The 17321-nt window shown below is 44.5% G+C and overlaps 1 protein-coding gene across 2 annotated transcripts; it reads left to right on the top strand.

Moving 5' to 3' along the window:
- The first annotated feature begins 323 nt into the window (after positions 1–323).
- Positions 324–14307, top strand: LOC139566924 (mannosyl-oligosaccharide glucosidase-like). 2 transcript variants are annotated; one of them, XM_071388294.1, is made up of 5 exons: positions 324–465; positions 8626–8985; positions 10202–10425; positions 10675–10868; positions 11774–14307. In XM_071388294.1, exons 2-5 carry the CDS (start codon positions 8634–8636, stop codon positions 13533–13535), a joined length of 2532 nt encoding a protein of 843 aa, XP_071244395.1. In that variant the 5' UTR covers positions 324–465; positions 8626–8633; the 3' UTR covers positions 13536–14307. The 2 variants fall into 2 exon arrangements, with proteins under 2 accessions (XP_071244395.1, XP_071244398.1); XM_071388297.1 differs by lacking the exon at positions 8626–8985 and having other exon boundaries at positions 351–465.
- Positions 14308–17321: the final 3014 nt, after the last annotated feature.

Raw genomic sequence — 17321 nt, 5'->3', positions numbered from 1 at the left:
ACAACCTGGCCCAATTCGAATACATGAAGTTGGACTTAATATCTGCATATTCTGGTTTAGTGAACACATTTAGGATGGCATAGTCCCAAATGTCATAATCAACTACTGATGCAATGGTTCAGGACTGTGTACAGTATGTCCAAAAGTATATATTTTTCAGCCTGTTCCTTACAGAATATAATGGTGTGCATGGATTGAATGTTGTGGCCTCTGGCCAAATAACTCGAGCTGTGGTGTAATCAGAGTTGCGACGTTCCGTTTTGCAACAAACGAGTTTAAAGTCGAGTAATGCAGGTAGGTGTTAAGTTTTCTTCCGTGTAAGAAACATTTTGCAACAGAATGGGCGTAATGAATAGGCCCCTGGCGTGGGCAGTCAGCACTGTGTACACGTCAGTGTTTTACGAGAGCGAGGGGATCAAGAACTAGCGCGAATTATGTGCAGCTGATATTCTGTCCATTTGAAATGTGAGTTTTACATTTACTGTCCATATTACATATAGTACATTTCTCGGTGATTTATGTGCTGCATTATTGGCAGAAAAGCTTGTTTAAAAATTATGCAAACTCGTGCTAAAACAGGTCTGCCCGATAGTTTAGTGACAGACACCGATTTGCTAATCATTCATTAGCCAGTTAGCTTTAGCCGAAAGGCTTAAATGTATGCTTTGCCTAGCGCAGTAACACATTTTTTTAAATAATGTTATAATAGTTTTAAAGGGTATTTATTTATGCAACTTTGCAGGTTAATAATTTCCATAGTCGACGAGGCAACATTACATTTGCTAGCTAGGTAGCAAACTACTAGCTAGTTCTGTAGTTGCAAGCAATGTTACCTCCTAGCAGTGGCAGGTGCATTATAATTAGCCAGGCTAAAAGCTGAAGATGAGGTCGAGGATAACTGTTTTTAGAAACGCTAGTATTTACACACTGGCGTAGTTGGCAATTAGCTTACAAAATAACTGAATAGTCCGCCGAAAACCAGAAGTGAACAAAATTATATTTCAATTTACTCTGTAGATTGACTGTAGGCTTTGTCCTTATGCAGGCGGAATTCCAGAAGAAAAAAATCTAATGAAATGTATAAATAAACAGAATTCCCAAACGTAGGTCTGTTGTAGACCCATGCAGTTTCTCAGCGAGATTTGCCTGACAACTCAAACTGAATTATTCTGCTAGTTCTTGGTGAAGTTAAAATAAGGGCTGTTGTACAAAGCAAGTCATCAGCAATTGGAGTATCAAAGTTTTCAAAATGCTGCTTTACCCACGTGTCTCTGGCCCAACCCATCGGTTTCTGTGACCAATTAGAACGGTTAGAATGTTTGCTTTCTGGAAATCATTGGGGAGCTACTCAGATCCAGACTCATTGCTGAGCAGAAGCTAAAGGCTTCCGCATGCTTTGGTTCGGCTGGCACCTAGACAAGTTTCCGAAGTGCTCGCATACTCCCTTTAAAGACCTTCACTTGAACAACAAGAAAATCTAATCAAGTTTTATTGGTCACATACACATGGTTAGCAGATGTTAATGCGAGTGTAGTGAAATTTTGTGCTTCTAGTTCCGACCATGCAGTAATATCTAACAAGTAATCTAACAATTTAACAACTACCTTATACACACAAGTGTAAAGGAATGATTAAGAATATGTACATATATGGATGAGTGATGGCCATGCAGCATAGGCAAGATGCAGTAGATGGTAATAAGTACAGTATATACATATGAGATGAGTAATGTAGGGTATGTAAACATTATATGAAGTGTCATTGTTTAAAGTGATTAGTGATAATTTATTACATCCAATTTTTTATTATTAAAGTGGCTAGAGATTTGAGTCGGTATGTTGGCAGCAGCCACTCAAAGTTAGTGATGGCTGTTGAATAGTCTGATGGCCTTGAGATAGAAGCTGTTTTTCAGTCTCTCGGTCCCCGCTTTGATGCACCTGTACTGACCTCGCCTTCTGGATGACAGCGGGGTGAACAGGCAGTGGCTCGGGTGGTTGTTGTCCTTGATGATCTTTTTGGTCTTCCTGTGACATCGGGTGATGTAGGTGTCCTGGAGGGCAGGTAGTTTGTCCCTGGTGATGCGTTGTGCAGACCTCACTACCCTCTGGAGAGCCTTACGGTTGTGGGCGGAGCAGTTGCCATACCAGGCGGTGATACAGCCTGACAGGATTCTCTCGATTGTGCATCTGTAAAAGTTTGAGGGTTTTGGGTGACAAGCCAAATTTCTTCAGCATCCTGAGGTTAAAGAGGCGCTGTTGTGCCTTCTTCATCACGCTGTCTGTGTGGGTGGACCATTTCAGTTTGTCTGTGATGTGTATACCAAGGAACTTAAAACGTTCCACCTTCTCCACTACTGTCCTGTCGATGTGGGTAGGGGGGTGCTCCCTCTGCTGTTTCCTGAAGTCCACGATCATCTCCTTTGTTTTGTTGAGTGTGAGGTTATTTTCCTGACACCACACTCCGAGGGCCCTCCTCCCTGTAGGCCGTCTCGTCGTTGTTGGTAATCAAGCCTACCACTGTAGTGTTGTCTGCAAACTTGATGATTGAGTTGGAGGTGTGCATTGCCACGCAGTCATGGGTGAAAAGGGAGTACAGGAGAGTAGAGGTCGACCGATTAATCGGAACGGCCGATTTAATTAGGGCCGATTTCAAGTTTTCATAACAATCGGAAATCTTTAATTTTGGACGCCGATTTTTATTTTTTATTTTATTTAACTAGGCATGTCGGTTAAGAACAAATTCTTATTTTCAATGACGGTCTAGGAACGGTGGGTTAACTGCCTTGTTCAGGGGCAGAACGACAGATTTTTACCTTGTCAGCTCGGGGGATTCAATCTTGCAACCTCACAGTTAACTAGTCCAACGCTCTAACCACCTGCCTCACGAGGAGCCCGCCTGTTACGCAAATGCAGTACGAAGCCACGGTAAGTTACTAGCTAGCATTAAACTTATCTTATAAAAAATCAATCATAATCACTAGTTATAACTACACATGGTTGATGATATTACTAGTTTATCTAGCGTGTCCTGCGTTGCATATAATCGATGCAGTGCGCATTCGCGAAAAAGGACTGTCGTTGCTCCAACGTGTACCTAACCATAAACATCAATGCCTTTCTTAAAATCAATACACAGAAGTATATATTTTTAAACCTGCATATTTAGCTAAAAGAAATCCAGGTTAGCAGGCAATATTAACCAGGTGAAATTGTGTCACTTCTCTTGCGTTCGTTGCACGCAGAGTCAGAGTATATGCAACAGTTTGGGCCGCCTGGCTCATTGCGAACTAATTTGCCCAAATATTATGACATAACATTGAAGGTTGTGCAATGTAACAGGAATATTTAGACTTATGGATGCCACCTGTTAGATAAAATACGGCACGGTTCCGTATTTCACTGAAAGAATAAACGTTTTGTTTTCAAGATGATAGTTTCCGGATTCGACCATATTAATGACCTTAGGCTCGTATTTCTGTGTGTTATTATGTTATAATTAAGTCTATGATTTGATAGAGCAGTCTGACTGCGCGATGGTAGGCACCAGCAGGCTCGTAAGCATTCATTCAAACAGTACTTTCGTGCGTTATGCCAGCAGCTCTTCGCAATGCGTCAAGCATTGCGCTGTTTTACTTCAAGCCTATCAACTCCCGAGATTAGGCTGGTGTAACCGATGTGAAATGGCTAGCTAGTTAGCGGGGTGCCCGCTAATAGCGTTTCAAACGTCACTCGCTCTGAGACTTGGAGTAGTTGTTCCCCTTGCTCTGCATGGGTAACGCTGCTTCAAGGGTGGCTGTTGTCGATGTGTTCCTGGTTCGAGCCCAGGTAGCGGCGAGGAGAGGGATGGAAGCTATACTGTTACACTGGCAGTACTAAAGTGCCTATAAGAACATCCAATAGTCAAAGGTATATGAAATACAAATTGTATAGAGAGAAATAGTCCTATAATTCCTATAACTAAAACTTCTTACCTGGGAATATTGAAGACTCATGTTAAAAGGAACCACCAGCTTTCATATGTTCTCATGTTCTGAGCAAGGAACTTAAACGTTAGCTTTCTTACATGGCACATATTGCACTTTTACTTTCTTCTCCAACACTTTGTTTTTGTATTTAAACCAAATTGAACATGTTTCATTTTTTATTTGAGGCTAAATTGATTTTATTGATATATTAAGTTAAAATAAGTGTTCATTCAGTATTGTTGTAATTGCCATTATTACAAATAAATTCAAAAAAATCGGCCGATTAATCGGTATCGGCGTTGAAAAATCATAATCGGTCGACCTCTACAGGAGAGGGCTGAGAACAAACCCTTGTGGGGCCCCAGTGTTGAGGATCAGCGGGGTGGAGATGTTTCCTACCCTCACCACCTGGGGGTGGCCCGTCAAAGTCCAGGACCCAGTTGCAATAGGCGATCCCGACGAGTTGACGAGTTTGGAGACGAGTTTGGAGGGTACTATGGTGTTAAATGCTGAGCTGTAATCGATGAACAGCATTCTTATATAGGTATTCCTCTTGTCCAGATGGGTTAGGGCAGTGTGATTGCGATTGCGTTGTCTGTAGACCTATTGGGGCGGTAAACAAATTGGAGTGGGTCTAGGGTGTCAGGTAGGGTGGAGGTGATATGATCCTTGACTAGTCTCTCAAAGCTCTTCATGATGACGGAAGTGAGTGCTACGGGGCGATAGTCGTTTAGCTCAGTTACCTTAGCTTTCTTGGGAACAGGAACAATGGTGGCTCTCTTGAAGCATGTGGGAACAGCGGACTGGGATAGGGATTGATTGAATATGTCTGTGAACACACCAGCCAGCTGGTCTGCGCATGCTCTGAGGACACGCTAGGGATGTCATCTGGGCCGGCAGCCTTGCGAGGGTTAACACGTTTAAATGTTTTACTCACGTTGGCCGCGGTGAAGGAGAGCCGGCAGGTTTTGGTAGCGGTCTGTGTCAGTGGCACTGTATTGTCCTCAAAGAGAGCAAAGAAGTTGTTGAGTTTATCTGGGAGCAAGACGTCGGTGTCCGCGACGGGGCTGGTTTTCTTTTTGTAATCCGTGATTGACTTTTGACCCTGCCACATACGTCTCATGCCTGAGCCGTGGAATTGCGACTCTACTTTGTCTCTATACTGACGCTTAGCTTGTTTGATTGCCTTGCGGAGGGAATAGCTACACTGTTTGTATTCGGTCATGTTTCCGTCCGCCTTGCCGTGATTGAAAACAGTGGTTCGCGCTTTCAGTTTTGCGCAAATGCTGCCATCAATCCACAGTTTCTGGTTAGGGAAGGTTTTAATAGTCACTGTGGGTACAATGTCACCGATGCACTTGCTAATAAACTCACTCACCGAATCAGTGTATACATCAATGTTGTTGTCTGAGGCTATCCGGAACATATCCCAGTCCATGTGATCGAAGCAATCTTGAAGCGTGGAATCAGATTGCTCGGACCAGCATTGAACAGACCTGAGCACGGGCCTTTCCTGTTTTAGTTTCTGTCTATAAGCTGGGAGCAACAAAATGGAGTCGTGGTCAGATTTGCCGAAAGGAGGGTGAGGGAGGGCTTTGTGTGCGTCGTGGAAGTTAGAGTAGCAATGATCCAGAATGCTGCCAGCCCGGGATTCTGCCAGCATTCGATATGCTGATCAAATTTAGGGAGCATTGTTTTCAGATTAGCTTTGTTAAAATCCCCAGCTATAATAAATGCACCCTCAGGATATGTGATTTCCAGTTTACATAGTCCAATGAAGTTCTTTCAGGGCGGTCGAGGTGTCTGCTTGGGGGGGATATACACAGATGTGATTATAATCGAAGAGAATTCTCTTGGTAGATAATGTGGTCGGCATTTGATTGTAAGGAATTCTAGGTCAGGTGAACAAAAGGACTTGAGTTCCTGTATGTTGTTATGATCACACCACGACTTGTTAATCATAAGGCATACACCTCCGCCCTTCTTCTTACCAGAGAGATGTTTGTTTCTGTCTGCACGATGCGTGAAGAAACCGGGTGGCTGTACCGACTGATAACGTATCCCGAGTGAGCCATGATTCCGTGAAACAGAATGTTACCATCTCTGATGTCTCTCTGGAATGCAACACTTGCTCGAATTTTGTCTACCTTGTCAAGAGACTGGACATTGGCGAGTAGTATATTTGGGAGCGGTGAGCGATGTGCCCGTCTACGGAGCCTGACCAGAAGACCGCTCTGTCTGCCCAATGAGCGACGAAGGGGCCTAGACTTCGGCTACCGAAATTAGGCTTGCCTTGAAAAAAAATGTGATGTGCACAAACAGCCGAAAACCAAAAAAACGTCACAATGTTGTCATATAATACAGTGCCTTGAGAAAGTATTCATGCCCCTTGACTCCCGAGTGGCGCAGCAGTCTAAGGCCCTGCGTCTGTGCAAGAGGCATCACTACAGTCCCTGGTTCGAATCCAGGCTGTATCACATCCGGCCGTGATTGGGAGACCCAAAGGGCGGCGCACAATTGGCATAGCGTTGTCTGGGTTTGGCCGGGGTAGGCCGTCATAGTTAAGAACAAATTCTTATTTACAGACTTGCCTAGTTAAGTAAATAAAAATGTAAATCCACATTTTTCTGTGCTGTAGCCTAAATTCAACATGGATTAAATAGATTGTTTTTCTCACCCATCTACACACAAAACCCCATGACATAGTAAAAACATGTTTTTAGACAGAAATATCTCATTTACAGAAGTATTCACACCCCTAAGTCAATACTTTGTAGAAGCACCTTTGGCGGTGAATACAGCTGTGAGTCTTTCTGGGTAAGTCTCTAAGAGCTTTTCACACCTGGATTGTGCAACATTTGCCGATTTATTTTGCGTTTTTGTTTAATCTGACTGCCAATTCCTGATCTTCTGAGAACATCATTTGAGGAGTCGCCTGAAGCGTGAGAGGAATGGGAGCTACAGGTATACAACAGTGCTGCGACTGTAGTGAGGACGACTGGCTACTGTTCTGAACTTTGTGTGGTGAGCTTTCTGACGCCCAGAGCTGCTGAGGCATCACAAGTGGGTGCTACAGAGTGGAAGAGGAGAAGTCCAGTGGCTATAATACTCAGGCTGGTTCCCAGACTTCCCCTCTACAAGATCATCAGCAGACTCCATCATCTACCATCCTTTGGCTCCCTCTGCTCAAGCCATGAACCTCTCCATCTTCGGAGGATGCAGCTTCCAAAGACTTGGCCTCTATTGGTTGATCTGTCATGATATATTGCTATTTTGTTTTTTCCACTTGAAGCGCTTTGAAATTCTATGAAAAGCACTTTAGAAATGTTATATATTATTATTCAAAATTCTTCAAGCTTTGTCAAATTGGTTGTTGATCATTACTAGACAACCATTTTCAGGTCTTGCCATATTTTCAAGTAGATTTAAGTCAAAACTGTAACTCTGCCACTGTCTTCTTGGTAAGCAACACTAGAGTAGATTTGTCCTTGTCTTTTAGGTTATTGTCCTGCTGAAAGGTGAATTCATCTCCCAGTGTCTGGTGGAAAGCAGACTGAACTAGGTTTTTGCCTGTGCTTAGCTCCATTCCATTAATTTTTTTATCCTGAAAAACTCACCAGTCCTTAATGATGACAAGCACACTCACAATATTATGCAGCCTCCACTATGCTTGAAAATATGAGGGGTGTACTCAGTAATGTGTTGTATTGGAATTGCCTCTAACAAGACAAAAAGTGAATTGCTTTGCCACTTTTTTTGCTGTATTACTTTAGTGCCTTGTTGCAAACAGGATGCATGTTTTGGAATATTTTTTATTCTGTACAGGCTTCCTTTTTGCTATGTCAATTAGGTAAATATTGTGGAGTAACTACAATGTTGTTGATCAATCCTCAGTTTTCTCCTATCACAGCCATTAAAATCTGTAACAGTTTTTTAAAGTCAACATTGGCCTCATGGCAAAATCCCTAAGCGGTTGCGTTCCTCTCATGCGACTGAGTTAGGAAGGACGCCTGTATCTTTGTAGTGACTGGGTGTATTGATACATCATCCAAATTGTAATTAATAAATTTACCATGCTTTTTTTTAAATCCATCTATAGGTGCCCTTTGCGAGGCATTGGAAAACCTCCCTGGTCTTTGTGGTTGAATTTGAAATTAAATTCCTGCGTAATATTCATTTTTTTTCAAGCTAATTCCAAGCAACGCTAGTGTGTAAAATGATAGCGTTGCTAAAAGCAGTTAAGGTCTAGGCCAGGGATGGACAACTTTGATGGGGGTGTGGCCCACAAAAAAACGGAATTCATCATGAGGGGCCGCAGGGGGTCTGTGTACCCACATCCATTGGTCCGCCTTCAAAAGAAGGGCCGCCAGTTGCCCATCCCTGGTCTAGGCTAATGTTTATATGGTAATGACTTTGTCCCTGTTATTCTATAAACTAAGAGCACTGGCATGCCATTCTTTTTATGGTAACCAAATATGATAACGTACTGGTTAGAACTTATACACGGCTATGAAAATAGTGTGGACATGTTCATATTACCTATAAACGTGGAGAGCATTCCTTTCCTCGTATCCTCTCCTCGCTTCCCTCTGTTGAGAAGGATGTGAGGAATTGGAGAGAAATGTGAGATTCCCCCACAGTATCCTTCTCTTCCTCCTCAGCTGGAAGGATGGGCAGGCAGAGGAAGAGAGTGGTGTCCGGCGAGGCTGACCCCCCTCTCACAAGGAAAGACGAGAAACCTGCCACCCTACAACGCAAGGAGAAGAAAAAAAAGCTTGACATCTGCAAAATCTTCATCAATATCTCCATCGGCCTCTGCATCTTCAGCCTTACCTGGTTCTGCTATGCCCTTTACATGCGTTCCTCGCTGGCCAAACGGGTGGTAACTCTCCACCACTCGCCGCCCGTCCTCGATGCCAACAGCACCAGTGCTGAGGTGTCCCCTGAGAGGTTTTGGGGCTCCTACCGACCCCAGGTCTACTTTGGGATGAAAACTAGGAGCCCCAGATCTGTTGTCACAGGTACAATACTGTCATTTCTCTACATTCACACTTAAATATTTGCTAATACTATTGACAATACTATTGACTAAAGTGTCAGCTGGAAATAACTGTGTATACTATGTGGCAAGCGGTACTAACCTGTTTGCGAAACACCAGAGGAACACAATGGAAATAAGTTGTATCACTTATTGTGTTATCCTCATATTATATGTGGTTTATATCAGGATTTATGTTAGGACCCTACCGTTACTCCTTAAGGTCCAAGGATCTTATGTTATTTTCAGAGGTAGACTGGCTCTGGCAGCCAAAACTCTTATCTAAACGGGAATTGATTCTTAGTTGCGATATGGTTCTAGAAAATTTTTATTTAACCTTTTATTGAACTAGGCAAGTCAGTTAAGAACATATTCTTATTTACAATGATGGCCTAGGAACAGTGGGTTAACTGCCTGGCAGAACGACAGATTTTTATCTTGTCAGCTCGGGGGTTTGGTCTAGCAACCTTTCAGTTGCTGAAACATAAAGCCCTTTACTTTCATCTCACATCAAAATCATTTTACAAATGCAAATTATACTGTACACTTTTATCCGGCTTTATCACAGTTGCAGCCAACAGTATTTTTCGGTGACAACACATTTCTGGTGGCCTTCCATTACACACAGGTGTTCAGAGCATGCTAGATAGCTAGTTAGCACAGGTGGTCCCTCTGTCTTCCGTAAACCCTCGCTGTAACATGGCGATATGGCCGTTTGGAAGACTAAACCTAGCCCTATATTTTTATTTTCCAATTGGTAATTCAAGCGAGCTTCCCATTCGCCATTCAAGTGCATAGACAACTTGGCTGGCTTCAGCGTGTCAGATTGACATAGGATTGTTGGCCGAGGAAAAGTAAATGTGGACAGTTCTTCTTCAAATTGCTCATCAGAATTCGGTAGGAAGGACACGCTATTGCGTCCTCGAATTGCATGTTTTGTTGAAATGAATTACCATAAAGTAAATGACATTTCTTTCATTCTGAGCACTGTGGGTGGACGCTCTAATCAGGTAACGCACCCAATGCATATGGATCCGGTACATTTCTTAAATGTCCCGTAAATTCAATGTCCACCGCCACATTTTTCTAATGGAAACCCTGGATTATATATATATAATCCATGTACATGTTTAACATTTAATATTTTGGGGAATGATTTAAATAAATACATTCTGTGTTTCCATTTCTCTACATCCCAGGAATGATGTGGATGCGCCAGTTCTCTGAGGTGGATGTGAACCTCAGGCACACATGCGAGCAGGGCGACCGGCTGCAGGGCTACGGCTGGCTGATGCATGATGGCCTCAGCTTTGGTGTGCAGGAGATCCATGACAGCGACTTTACGCTCACCACGGAGTTCGTCAAGCGGATGGGCGGTGAGCACGGAGGGGACTGGACCTGGAGGATCACAGCCAAGCAGCATGTGAGTGTGGTGGGATACATTCACACACCTTTAAACCCACCTGGCAATTAACCAGCCATATTTTGTTCCGATTATTTGTCTTACATTGAAAGACATTTGAGTTTTGAAACTATTCATATTGTCTCCTGGTATTGATATTATTTTTTTTAAATTAGAATGCTACTGAGCAGAGTTTTTTTCTCTCCCATTTCACTAGGTTTCAAAACGTTTTCTCCTTACTGAACATGACCCAGTTCTTCCTTCCCCCAGAGTTCGGCTCCGCACGCGCCGGTCATCTCCCTGATGTTCTACGCTGCTGCCGACACCCAGGGTTCCCTGGAGGCCCACGTGGAAGAGAGGAACCGTCTGGGTTCCATCACTGGGTTCTCAGAGGAGCTGGGGAACTTCAAGATCACCTTCCGCAAGCCTGTTGCTGGGGAGTCCTCCAGTGCCAAATATGCCAGGTAGGTACTCTCCCAAACTGCTAACGTTAGCATTTTCGTACCCAAAAACCAATAGAACTCAATGAATGTACCCCAAATTTTGCAAACAGTGGACAAATGTGCCACAATAGTCCCTATTAACTAATATTTAAATAATACCAAGCAATACTAAATATCTGAAGAATATGTTCTTGTGAAAAAAATTGAGATCTTTTTCAATAAAATCAGTGAGCCTGTCAAGAGAGAAACATGATATGTGACAGAAATCATGTAGTATGAAACAAAGCATTGCATATTAATAAAGGCACAACTGCCACAGCAATGCATTGAGAAACAAAGCAGAGATGGGACATGTCTGCGGTGAAGATGGCCAGCCAAACTGCTGTTCTGGCTCTGATATATAGGTTATGTTCAACCTTTTGAGGGACAAAACAGAGACACATTGATCTGTTCCAGTGGTGAGGACAAGGTCAATAGAGACTCCAATGCATAGATATCGAAGGGACAGCAAGGTTTCATGAGGAGGTTGCACAATCAAGCCATAACGCAGGCCAGAAAAGAGCGTTGAATAGAAGGTAGGAAGAGCAGGAACACAGCAAACAAACAAGCCTGTCTGCCATTTAGACCATAAAGAACTGAAAAGGAGCATTGTTTTCATTCAACATAACACATCGGTCAGTATGCGGTACTCTTTATCCCTGACCCTTGGCTGAAATAGTATGAAATCACAGATGTAGGTTTAAGGTCATGCCACTTTCCAGGAGGCCACTGCACTCTGAAGGGTATAAAACCCTATGGTGATGGCAGGTCAAGAGTATTGGTGCCTTGCTCCAATTCTGAGAGGAAGCTTTGGCAAGATGAGAACATGAGAGATTCCCTCTACCTTCAGGGTGGTTCACCTTCGTCTTCTCTCCTTCTTTCCTCAGCTACAACTACCTCCAGACCTTGTCGCCAGGCTTGGAGAGGCTGACGGACATCGTGAGGAACAGCTTGAACCGCAGATTCGTCTACAGCCCCCCCTCTGGCGAGAAGAGGCAGTACATCGCGGTGGATACCTACAAGCCCCCGCACCAGCCGAAACCAGCCGACCCCAGAAAGGAGAGCGACTTTGTCCTGCACCAGGTCACCGTCCAGATGCCCTTCCAGATTGAGGTCCTGTTTGAGTCCGGTAGCTTCCGCAACCGTCCCAACCAGCTGTCAGCAGCGGCCATGACGGAGGAGCTGGAGGAGAGAAAGGCGGCGTTCGACGCCAAGTTCGAGAAGACGTTCGGTCTCCAGGCCAAAGGCTTGGGCCATGCCCAGGTGAAGTTCAGCAAGGCGGCGCTGAGCAACATGCTGGGTGGGATGGGTTACTTCTACGGCCAGTCGGTGGTCCAGTCGGTGTACAACGAGTACCCGCTGCTCTACCCTGAGGGTGCCCTGTTCACCGCTGTGCCCTCACGCTCCTTTTTCCCCCGAGGGTTCCTGTGGGACGAAGGCTTCCACCAGCTGCTGCTCAGCAAGTGGGACCCCCAGGTGACGCGGGAGGCCACGGCCCACTGGTTGGACCTGGTCAATATGGAGGGATGGATTCCCCGGGAGCAGATCCTGGGCGATGAGGCACGCAGCAAGGTCCCTGCCGAGTTTGTGGTGCAGCGCAATGAAAACGCCAACCCGCCCACCCTCTTCTTGGCCCTGCAGAAGCTGGTGGAGCAGCTCCAGGCCAATCCGGCTGCAGAGTCCTCACGGCCCACCCTGCCCTTCCTCCGCAGGCTCTACCCCCGGCTCCAGACATGGTTTGAGTGGTACAACACCACCCAGACAGGCCCGCTGCCCAACTCCTACCGCTGGCGGGGCCGCGACAAGGACACCAACCTCTTTCTCAATCCCAAGACGCTGACGTCCGGCCTGGATGACTATCCGCGGGCCTCGCACCCGTCAGCCGAGGAGCGCCATGTGGACCTGCACTGCTGGATGGCCCTGGCGTCGGGCACCATGGCCAGCGTGGCCCGGCTGCTGGGAGAGCCCCACCAGGAGTACGAGCGCACCCACCAGACGCTCAGCGACAACGCACTGCTGGACGAGCTGCACTGGTCAGACCAGCTTCGCTCCTTCAGCGACTATGGAAACCACACGCAGGCGGTGTCGCTGCAGCAGGAGAAGGTGTACGTCCCCCCGGGGCAGCCGAGGCACCAGTTTCCCGTGGCGCGCCTGGTGCGCTCGGTGCGCCGGGCCCCCAAGTCGCAGTTCGTCAATGCTTTGGGCTACATCAGCCTATTCCCCTTCCTGCTATACGTCCTGACGCCCGACTCACCCAAGCTTGAGCACATCTTCAGAGACATGAGGGACGCGGACAAGCTGTGGACGCCCTACGGCCTTCGCTCTCTTTCCAGGGCCGACCCACTCTACATGAAGCGCAACACTGAGCATGACGCCCCCTACTGGCGGGGCCCCATATGGATCAACATCAACTATCTGGCCGTCAGGGCCCTGCACCACTATGGCAACACTGAGGGGCCATATCAGGAGAAGGCAGCCGCCCTCTACCAGGAACTCAGAACTAATATCATGAACAATGTTTACAGACAGTATGTAGAGACTGGGTATATCTGGGAACAGTACAATGACAGCACGGGCAGTGGGCAAGGGAGTCACCCCTTCACTGGCTGGTCGGCACTAACTGTTTTGATAATGGCTGAGCAGTATTGACACTGATGCAAAGAATCTCATCTCGCTTTTTTTGTAAGATGTTCTCAAAAGAATTGCCATTTTTACTCCATCTGTCTCCTTAACGTCAACAGATGTTAAGTCTATGGGCCAACTCCAATGTTCCAATTCTTCCTTTTGGCTGTCTCAGTGAGTGTTTGTACAAAGCCCATACCCCAAAGAACGGATGAAAGGTTATTTTTGAATAGCCCATATACTTATCAATGAACTCCCCAAGTGCCGCCTGACTGAGTTCTCTGTCTGTCTGATGGCAGAAACCTTTTAAGAACTATAGTAACAATAGTAGTACTAAAGAATAGTCTTGACATAAATCATTCATACAGTATCATATCAAGACTACCGTACTATAGGAAGTAATGCACTTTTTCAAAGTCGATCATTCAAACTTTTTTTTGTCTCTGGAGATGCATTTTCTGTTGAGCAAAATAATACCTATAATTGGTGGACCTATTGAGAAATAGTATATTCCGTCTTAACAAATATTTGAACCCTAGGTTCATTTTGTTTCTGGTTGCTTTGTCCCCTCATACAATCTCATTTAAGCCCGTATAAAATTAAGAAATAAGTTTTGTTTTCCCCAAATGTTTTGCTGCAAATAAACGGTTTCCTGTTCATTTTATCAATGCAAAACAAGACACGGATGTATCTCCACCGGTAGCAGATATCCTTCACGGCACGGAATAACATGAGTAACTTCATTGCGTTGGTTTGTTACATCTTCAGTGAAAAGAACAATAAATATGTCAACGCCTTGTGTGTCGTGTCGATGACCTGTGCTGATTACTTTTTTTCTGTGGGAAGGATGTCTTTATCGCCTTTTAGGAAGACACTTATTTGCTCAATATGTGGTGTTGTTACTCTAGCCTCTGGTTTTGGTAACCAATCATGAAATGATAGAAATTCAATGAAAGTATATATTTTTTGTATAGTTTATAGCAGTGCTTATTAAGATGTATTAAACTACAGCTGATCATGTACACTTCTGATAGGAGTGACCCTCCAGATCAGTAACCGGTGACTGGGTCAATTTGTCTTGCTTTGATTGCTTGCATCCTCTCTCCTAGCCTCCTTCTCAACCATATTGGACGAGATGGTCCATGGACCCTTCCCTGGGAGCTCCTCCTTCGATGGGTCTTAAGAAAGGCGAGGAGAGATGATGCGAGGAATTGAGGAAAGATGAATTGAGAAAGAGCCACTGTCAGAGCCTGATCCTGGTCCTTTGTCAGACTGCGACACACGAAGGACAGCCGCTGACGTCAATCCGCCGAGAGTCATTGTTTCTGCGGCGCCCGGTTACCATGGCGAGGCGTCGTTGTGAAGGGGCCCAATGCTGAATTGGATAAAATGGAGAGGCTCGGAGTGCATCGCCGGTGTCAACTTCTTTTCAAGTGTTGACATGCAGAGAGTGGAGACACATACAAACAAGACAAGAGCGTAGTGTTCAGTCGCTAGATCTTTTATTAATACAGCAGTGTGTACACCGTTACAGAGGGCCTGGCTCCTGAATGCATTGATGTTGGTTTACAGCTTCCGCGTGACCCTGGGACAGAAATCTTTCTGTCTTTCATGTTCTCACAGCCTTTTGAATAGATGTGTAGTTCAATGTCGGTCTTGTCGCAGTCAGGTTTTCAGTTCTATAAATAGGCCTATGCTCAGGAGGAAGCAGCACTCGCTTGTAGCAGGTTAGAGAATGAATGTAAAAGGTGAAAAACCTAGCAATGCAACATTCAGTATTTCTCTTTAAACTATCATCACCAACATAAAGCAGACATCTTTTATGTCTTGATGTAATTTGCATCACTTTTGGGAAGTAGGCTACTGGAAGTGTTTTATTAAAAAACATAAGCACAACTGCCCGTTGTCTTTATTTCACATTCTGCCAATGGTGAATTGTCCTTTTTATTGATCTACAGAGAGACATTCATTGTTCATCGTCGTTAGCCCACAACAATTCCAATGTAGAATAGGGTTGCAAAATTCCTGTAACATTCCCCAGATTTTCCAGCCTCCTGAAATCTTCCAAATGTAATTTCTAATCTAGAAACCCTGGGAATTTTAGCAACCAACAGTTGAGTGTGGGAGTGATAGCTCACTCTTGTCCAGTAGGGAGATGTTTATTTTTACCTTTATTCAACTAGGCAAGTCAGTTAAGAACAAATTCTTATTTTCAATGACGGCCTAGGAACAGTGGGTTAACTGCCTTGTTCAGGGACAGAACGACAGATTTAACCTTGTCAGCTCAGGGATTCGATCTTGCAACCTAGGCTACCTGTCGCTCTGCTGTGTCAGAGGCTCCACAGGAGAGGCAGAGGGTTTAGCACGGTGGTGTTCAGACCTTTTCAGCTGAGCACAGTGGCAACCCAACTTTTTTTTCTGGGGACACTGTTTTTTCCCCAAGAATTTGTTGCGACTGCACCCCACCCCAAATGACACGTCCTTAAATTCGCTAAATTTAGATTTTTACATCAACAAATAACCTTCAATTCATTGCATTTTCTTCTCTTATCAAAGTGAAAAGAAACGAATAAGTACATTTACTCAATAACATTGTATCTTTGAAATGATCTTTCTGAAAAACATATCTATATTGTCCCATACAATAATCTGTACTCTTAATTATTGTATATATATTTGTATTACATTTTGGTGAAACCACTGCAGTTCCCACGTGATCCCGACTTTGAATACCACTGGTTTAGCTCTGTACTGCTGGGTTAATGTGCGTGGGTAATATATTGTTGCCTTAGAATTTGACCCCTTGACCAGATAATGCAAATCTGGTCATCATGGGCCTTGGGCCTGAGTAAGTGACACATATGGTAGAACCATAAACACACACCACGCTCTCTCTTTCTCTCTCTCACTCACACACACACACTGAGGAAATGTATTCCACATTTCCATATCCCCTCAAAGCAATGGCAGTCAGTCAGAAAACAAATGCATTAATTCCTTTGAAGAGAGCGACCCATCAGTGTGACTAAAGCATTCAGAGCATTCACCCTGTTCCGAAGACCCCTTTTTTCACACTGATATGGGATAATAGCCAAATGGCATCGGAGCTCACTAATGTGGCTGCATAATAAACAGATGAGTCAGGCCCGTGGTATCGGCCTATTCATTGGTGCGTTTTCTCTGTATGGATTTACAGCCAAACAATATGTGAGCGTCCTCTAGAGAATTTGTGACTGCCCAATACCCTGTTAGAAGGAAGCAATGTATTGGGCAAAATCTCACATTTCAATTATTGTACAGTTTGCCTTTAAAAAATCGAATTACATATGAGGAGCATCATTAAAGTAATGCTGGTTGGAGATAGAAATGAATAACCCCTCTTTCAGCACAGCTATCTAGGATGCAATGACTAGAAAGTTATGCTAGAGGGAGCTGATTTAATAACCAAGTGTGTTTCTTTATTCCAAATAGACCCTTATCCCCTACCTCCTACCCCTTAGGAATTCCTGTAGACATGGAAGGCTTGGATAAAATGTAAGCAATATGGTAAATAGCTTTACCTTAACCTCTGATAGGTTGGGTGGAGTTTTGCTTATCCAATCCTTTCAGATCTACAGGAGTGTCTACTGTAGGATAAGGGGTCCATTTGGAATTTAACATTGTACAGCTGGTAGATTTGTACATAGGGGTATTAAGGGTTAAGGATATGTTTGGGGTTAAAGGTTAGAGTTAAGTTAATGGGGCTGTGGGTATGGTCACATTTGACTGTTTTCCCTTACCTTTTGCCCTTTGTCATTTTTCTTCTTTTTTTGT

Source organism: Salvelinus alpinus, chromosome 39, assembly GCF_045679555.1.
Source record: "Salvelinus alpinus chromosome 39, SLU_Salpinus.1, whole genome shotgun sequence".
Classification (NCBI taxonomy): Eukaryota; Metazoa; Chordata; class Actinopteri; order Salmoniformes; family Salmonidae; genus Salvelinus; species Salvelinus alpinus.
Note: the sequence above shows the minus strand (reverse complement) of the source record. Positions and strands in the feature narration are given on the sequence as shown.